The sequence below is a fragment of the Portunus trituberculatus genome, chromosome 24 (assembly GCF_017591435.1).
Source record: "Portunus trituberculatus isolate SZX2019 chromosome 24, ASM1759143v1, whole genome shotgun sequence".
Lineage (NCBI taxonomy): Eukaryota > Metazoa > Arthropoda > Malacostraca > Decapoda > Portunidae > Portunus > Portunus trituberculatus.
In genome coordinates, this window is record NC_059278.1 from 9,043,950 (window position 1) to 9,051,449 (window position 7,500).

The following is a 7,500-nucleotide window of genomic DNA, read 5'->3' on the forward strand; positions in this document are numbered from 1 at the left end:
CTCTCTCTCTCTCTCTCTCTCTCTCTCTCTCTCTCTCTCTCTCTCTCTCTCTCTCTCTCTCTCTCTCTCTCTCTCTCTCTCTCTCTCTCTCTCTCTCTCTCTCTCTCTCTCTCTCTCTCTCTCTCTCTCTCTCTCTCTCTCTCTCTCTCTCTCTCTCTCTCTCTCTCTCTCTCTCTCTCTCTCTCTCTCTCTCTCTCTCTCTCTCTCTCTCTCTCTCTCTCTCTCTCTCTCTCTCTCTCTCTCTCTCTCTCTCTCTCTCTCTCTCTCTCTCTCTCTCTCTCTCTCTCTCTCTCTCTCTCTCTCTCTCTCTCTCTCTCTCTCTCTCTCTCTCTCTCTCTCTCTCTCTCTCTCTCTCTCTCTCTCTCTCTCTCTCTCTCTCTCTCTCTCTCTCTCTCTCTCTCTCTCTCTCTCTCTCTCTCTCTCTCTCTCTCTCTCTCTCTCTCTCTCTCTCTCTCTCTCTCTCTCTCTCTCTCTCTCTCTCTCTCTCTCTCTCTCTCTCTCTCTCTCTCTCTCTCTCTCTCTCTCTCTCTCTCTCTCTCTCTCTCTCTCTCTCTCTCTCTCTCTCTCTCTCTCTCTCTCTCTCTCTCTCTCTCTCTCTCTCTCTCTCTCTCTCTCTCTCTCTCTCTCTCTCTCTCGTGTTGTCCAGCGTTCAAATACAAACATCGAATTTATCTCCCACATGGCTGGCGTTCCTGGCCCAAACACACACTTTAATTTAAGCACACAGCGGCCCATGAATTCAAAAGATAAATTATTTTCACAGGTAATAAACAGAGTGAGATTTTGGTACTGCTAATTTGCTTGATTTGTGTGTGTGTGTGTGTGTGTGTGTGTGTGTGTGTGTGTGTGTGTGTGTGTGTGTGTGTGTGTGTGTGTGTGTGTGTGTGTGTGTGTGTGTGTGTGTGTGTGTGTGTGTGTGTGTGTGTGTGTGTGTGTGTGTGTGTGTGTGTGTGTGTGTGTGTGTGTGTGTGTGTGTTCGTGCGTGAGTGAAGCGATGTGCAAATTATCCAGAGCTCGTATAAATATGCTTAACATGCTAATGGATGTGTTAAGGAACATATTAACTCCTCGGATTAATCGTAATATGAATAATAAACGTGCATGGAACTACAATCATGTATTTATTTCATGTATGATTATAAGGCATGCTACCATATAATGATTGCATGTCCAGAACAGCACGTGAAGCTACATACATTGACGGAAGCGCTCAGTAGTTGGAACACTAACAAAATCATCGTTCATGATATTGTGCAATCGCGATCATTCACTTCCTATTAATCGTATCATTCACGTATGCTAATAGTTAAAGATGAGCACGAGCTGGCCGTTCCGGATCCGTCATGCGTCCTTCACACCGTCACGAGGCGCACACATGCACATTAGGACCAAGCTTGCAACTCATTATGCATCGTAATTTCCGTAATGGTCCATCCAACACGCGAGTCCCATTTGCTTCGTGCACTGCAGCAGGGTCAAGGGGCGGCTCCTTTTCGAGTAAGCTCGCCCATCACTTGTCTATTGGGAATTCTACGCCTGGTTGCACATTTCTTCCAGGCGTGTTTTCTGCTCCCTGCTGACGGAGATGAAAAACTCAAGGTTATGATTGAGACGTCGAGCACTGCGGTACAGTTTCACCGTCTTGAGCATCGAGTAGTTGCCGTACCTATTCCTGAAGAACGGTCCGCCATGTGCCCTTGGAGTGTAGAAGGGAAGGTCTGGCATGCGAGGATCCTTCCAGGAACCTACAACAAACCTAGTTGTGACGCGCGTTTTGTCCTGTACCACCTCCAGCAAGTGAATTCCGGTCTCGAAAAAGCTTCTCATGTAATCTATGACTGCTGGTAAGTCTAGCTGCGGTACACTTAGTCCTTCCTGAGGGCGCTGAGTGGCAGTGAACAGGATTCCTTCGAGAGGGTATCCTGGCACCAAGACCTTAAGAGACGTGGTACAAAGATTTTGTAAGGAAAAAAGCTGCAGTGACCACCCTCCCTCCTCGTCCTGTACGGCTGCTTGGGAAGCGGCCACCACCATCTGCCTCACCGGAACGTATTCTGCATAACCTCCTAAGCTGTACGGTGACTCTGGCAGCCAGTAAGTCTGGTGTGATGCGTCTTTTTTTTCCCTCACCTTCAGTAACATGTCCTCCAAGGGCCTTTTGTAATCATCCTCGTCCTGGTGGCAGACAACTCTCATTACACTCATGTTTAGAACATAATTAATTAGACGATGGATATTTGGCCAAAAAGCGAGACCCATGTAGCCCCTCTGTCCTGTCGCCCAGCTTTCCTCCCCAGACGCCTGGCCACTTACCTGCCTGATCGTCACGCTGCTCCATGAGGACAGACCACCATACTTATTGATAGGAAAATTTTAGATATAAACGAAATAATAGAAATAAAATATTCAATATCAAATGAAAAGATATTTGAATTGATTGGTATAAGCCTATCCATCTACATTCATGAATAAATTTTAACTTTATCTGTGAAAGTTCTATAACAGTGAGCAGAATTCAATATTTCAGATTTATTGTTTATTAATAAACAATAATAATTAGCATATGCCACTTATGCATCAGTAAATTCATTTCACAATATTGAATCATTCAATGGTTTATTATCTTAATCAGATGATAAAAAGAGAACCATTTTATACTGAAAATATCTTAAAAGTCATTACGATATACACTTAAAAATCTAAAAATAATATCAAAATATTTGATAAGGTGAATGTCATTTGGTGGTGAAGTGTGTGAAGCCACGACAGCCTAGACGTGAAGTGATGCCTGCCTCTGCCTCACAGCATTGGGACCTTGATACTCAGGAATACTGCGCCACTACCGCCAAGGCTCATGGGGTGACTCATGACACCCCCACCTGCCTATATCCCTCACACTTGCCTCCCCAGCTCTCCCCCTCTCCGCCTCTCCTCCTCTTTCCTCTCCCTCTCCATCCCTCCTCTCTTGCCACATCCTCCAAGCAACATCAGTGAGTTTGCCTGCCGCTTATAACCTCCGCACTTCATTGTGTCACTACAAGGCGACTCTCAGCCACTCACCTGCTCCACTGGGTTCTGGGAAGTGTCTGTAGTCGGGCCAAGACGTCCACTGCCCTCACTTCTTTTCCTTCTCGCTACAAAACGTTTCTTTTCTCTAAAATAATTCTCCATCTTGTTGCGGCAGTCGGGCGCCTGCACTGACAAAGTGTACGAGATATCTGTCTAGTCTGTACTCAGAGTTGCCAAGTCGGTAATATGATAAAGTTCACTTATTTATCATTAAACGTTAGTCCTGTTATCGCGAGACACCACTGTTGATTGATATGAGTTGTGTGATTTTAGAGTTTTTTCCACTGTGCAGGTGACGCATAGCACAACTTCTGGAAGTGAGGAGTGCCCCCTTTGCTTCCCATTGCAAGAGAGGAGAAGCGCTATCCTCGCCCGTGTCCTGACGCAGCTGTTTGTGCCTGGACAGAAAGAAGCAGTGTGACAGATGCTTTACAACAGCTGTGAGGACAACGCGAATCCTAAGTGTGTGGCCGCCTTTCCGCCGTGAAGCTTAGTCGAAATTGAAAATGTCCTTTGAAAAACACGGAGGAAGCGGCGGGATATGACTTGCCTGCACAGCACATCGAGGAAATGCAGTTTACACGCGGCTGCTTCCTTGTGTCTGATGTCCACCCATGCAACGCCACCCGCCGCGGACAACACGGACTATTACTGAATGCAAGGATACAACGAGTACGCTGATAATAAAAGAAAGAAATGAAGAGAATATAAAATAATTCACTGACAACGATAGCAGCACTTCTGTTTAAAGTGTTTCATTAACTCTTCCACTTCTTCCTCGTCAGACTTCTATCTCGCAGTGTTGAGAAGAGCCCCAATGGCGGCAATAAGTCGGATAAAGAGTGATAACACGCGTCTGATAGTGACATATGTAGCACTTTGCGTAAATTGGTTACTTTGATAGATGGTGATAATCTGATAATAGCTTACCTGAACCTGATTAATGCAAGTTAAATCATTGAACTCTAATCCATTATCCATACACGACTAAAAATTACACTGAATATTAGGAAAAAGTAACTGAATATGTGAGAAATATTTATTTACCCATTACTCAAGGGAAGTGATCGACTCTCTCTCTCTCTCTCTCTCTCTCTCTCTCTCTCTCTCTCTCTCTCTCTCTCTCTCTCTCTCTCTCTCTCTCTCTCTCTCTCTCTCTCTCTCTCTCTCTCTCTCTCTCTCTCTATATATATATATATATATATATATATATATATATATATATATATATATATATATATATATATATATATATATATATATATCTGAAACTCTTAGACTTAATGAATTTCAAGTTTTTAGAATGAATTAATTTGTCTGAGTGCATTTACACCTCGATGACATAAGGGTCTTCATAATGGCGTCATCAGTATATGTGTTTATTAGAGAGAGAGAGAGAGAGAGAGAGAGAGAGAGAGAGAGAGAGAGACGTTTTGGATAAATAAGCGCATCTTAATCGTATCTTGACTCCGTTTTCAAAAAAGGGAGTAATACATTACATGATTAACCTACGGTTTGTGTGTGTGTGTGTGTGTGTGTGTGTGTGTGTGTGTGTGTGTTTCGCTTCTAAAGGTTATAAGGTTAGCCGTAGGATTTTTCTTCCGATAAACTTACATAGAAATTTTTTTTTTCGTTTCTACTTGGTAGTAGTGGTTGTAGTAATATTATTATTATTATTATTAGTAGTAGTAGTAGTAGCAGCAGCAGCAGCAGCAGCAGCAGCAGCAGCAGCAGTAGTAGTGCAGCAGCAGCAGCAGCAGCAGTGGCAGCAGTGCAGCAGCAGCAGCAGCAGCAGCAGTGGTAGCAGCAGCAGCAGCAGCAGCAGCAGCAGCAGCAGCAGCAGCAGCAGTGGTGGTAGCAGCAGCAGCAGCAGCAGTAGTAGTAGTAGCAGCAGCAGCAGCAGCAGCAGCAGTGCAGCAGCAGCAGCAGCAGTGGTAGCAGTGGTAGTAGTCGTAATAGTAATAGCAGCAGTAATAGCAGTAGCAGTAGTAGTAGCAGTAGTAGCAGTAGTAGTAGTAGTAGTAGTAGTAGTAGTAGTAGTAGTAGTACGTACAGCCTTAAATACTTTGCCATTTGTCGAGTGGTTTAAAGTTACCTACATGTCACCATGATACCCAGGTTCTAGGTGGTTACACCCAAGATGAGCTTCGGGGTTGATATGGGTCCTAAGATGGGTACCACTATAAATAAAATTGCCTGCGCAACTAATGGGCGGAAGCTGAACAGCGCTTCCCATACATTCTTCAAGTGTGCCTACAGGCGCTATAGGCCTCAACGTAAAAAAAAAAAAAAAAAAAAAAGTAGTAATTGTATGAAATTTATATCTATTGTGCTAGTAAGTTATGTATTGTTTAGTTATTATAGCAGGGATAGGATGAAAAGAAGGAAGACGATACTCGTAAAGAGGAAAAGTAAGAGAAGGAGGATCAGGAAAAGTAAGATCAGAAAGAATACTAGAAGAGCAACTGGTGTCGTTGAGTCAAGTAAAAAGTAACAGACAACAACAATGGCAACTCTACACTCTTGCCATCTACAGAAACTCAAACAGAAGCATTACCTTGATCATTTGAAAATCACATTTCCTGGAATCCTTTCTAAAAAAATAGTAAAATCCTATCCTATTCGCATGCCTGAAGGCGCGGAGGTGAAGCTCATCCTCTCTAATTAATCAAGATCCCGTCTGGTTCCTCATTAACTCTAAACGCTTCCAACTGTTGCTTTCCTGATCAGACACACAGATTTCCTCTGATTTTCCAGACTTTTTTTTTTTTTACGTTATTCTCTTGCTTCATCACGATTGACTATGCAAAAAAAGTCCAGTGGCCAGCGCAAGCGTGTGTGTGTGTGTGTGTGTGTGTGTGTGTGTGTGTGTGTGTATGTGTGTATGTGTGTGTTTCACTGTTTCACTGTTTGATCTGCTGCAGTCTCTGACGAGACAGCCAGACGTTACCCTACGGAACGAGCTCAGAGCTCATTATTTCCGATCTTCGGGTAGGCCTGAGACCAGGCACACATCACACACCGGGACAACAAGGTCACAACCCCTCGATTTACATCTCGTACCTACTCACTGCTAGGTGAACAGGGGCTACACGTGAAAGGAGACACACCCAAATATCTCCACCCGGCCGGGGAATCGAAACCCGGTCCTCTGGCTTGTGAAGCCAGCGCTCTAACCACTGAGCTACCGGGCGTGTGTGTGTGTGTGTGTGTATGTTAGGGAGGTCTCATGCTATCTTTTTTTTTTTTTTTTTTTTGCTAGAGGCCTTTCATGATATTTCTACGTTACGCAAAGAGATTGAAACATATTCTTAAACTTGAAACATTTTGTAAACATGTCTTTTTTTTTTTTTTGTCCTCCGTACTACGGTATATGAAATAAAAGAAATTTCACGTGTGTGTGTGTGTGTGTGTGTGTGTGTATATTTGGGTATGTATACGTGTTTGCGTATACATACACGTAGGTTCGAATCCCACCACGTACAGCCTTAAAACACTTTGCCATTTGCCGAGTGATTTAAAGTTACCTACATGTCACCATGATACCCAGGTTCTAGGTGGTTACACTCAAGATGAGCTTGGGCGGTGATATGGGGCTTAATATGGGTACCACTATAAATAAAATTGCCTGCGCCACAAATGGGCGGAAGCTGAACAGCGCTTCCCATACACTCTTCAAGTGTGCCTACAGGCGCTATAGGCCTTACCGTAAAAAAAAATAAATAAATATAAAAATGACAAGTATTTTTTTCTGTGGAACAACGTTTTCCCTCTGTATAAAGATTGAAATGCATTTCCATTTATAATGAAAATAATAAAAGAAATCATTAGTACAAACGAAAGAAAATGTCAAAGGGTCTTCCACGACAGAATAATTATTAATATATTCCTCGAGGACACAAAACCATTTAGGGAATACTCGTCAGCTTTCATCCACGTAAGAAAATTTACTTCATTTATGAGTTTAAGTCCATCCTACATCATCCTCATCAGCGGCGCCTCCTCCTTCCCGCCAGGAGGCCGTCACGCCGCCAGGAGAGCCATAATCACCACATTAATGATGATGGTGATCTTCACGTGCCAGGCTATGGAGGGCGCCGCATTTTACGTCGCGGGATTATCATTACCTGTTATATACTGCTAATTGGACCACTGTGGTAAAGGTATACTCGAGGCCGCGAAGCAGAGTCCTCGTAATAAGCGAGATCCGGGTTAGACTCTGTCGGCCTGGAGACGTTGAGCATGGTGTTAAGTCGTGTTGTCAGCGAGGATGTGCACGCGGTCTTGCCCTCGCCCTGGCCCTGGCATACATCGACTTGAAGGACGCGGTGAGGATATGAGTAGGATATGCAGAGGTCCAAGGACGTTAGCCTTTCTAAGAAGAGTAAAGGTTTAAAGACAGAGGTTTGTACATTACAAGTCTCATGTGGT

At 43.8% G+C, this 7,500-nt stretch overlaps 1 protein-coding gene across 1 annotated transcript; it reads right to left on the reverse strand.

The window, feature by feature from the left end:
- Positions 1-1,102: 1,102 nt before the first annotated feature.
- Positions 1,103-3,614, reverse strand: LOC123508087. Its single transcript, XM_045261529.1, has 2 exons — positions 3,061-3,614; positions 1,103-2,175 (listed from the first exon to the last, which is right to left on the reverse strand). Exons 1-2 carry the CDS (start codon positions 3,169-3,171, stop codon positions 1,531-1,533), a joined length of 756 nt encoding a protein of 251 aa, XP_045117464.1. The 5' UTR covers positions 3,172-3,614; the 3' UTR covers positions 1,103-1,530.
- Between the last annotated feature and the right edge of the window lie 3,886 nt (positions 3,615-7,500).

Bases quoted from the DNA above. Each gene is read 5' to 3' on its own strand.
- LOC123508087 (XM_045261529.1), bottom strand. From the start codon at position 3,171: ATGGAGAATTATTTTAGAGAAAAGAAACGTTTTGTAGCGAGAAGGAAA. The intron at 2,176-3,060 runs GTGAGTGGCTGA...GTCTGCCACCAG, and splicing joins CCCAGAACCCAGTGGAGCAG to GACGAGGATGATTACAAAAG.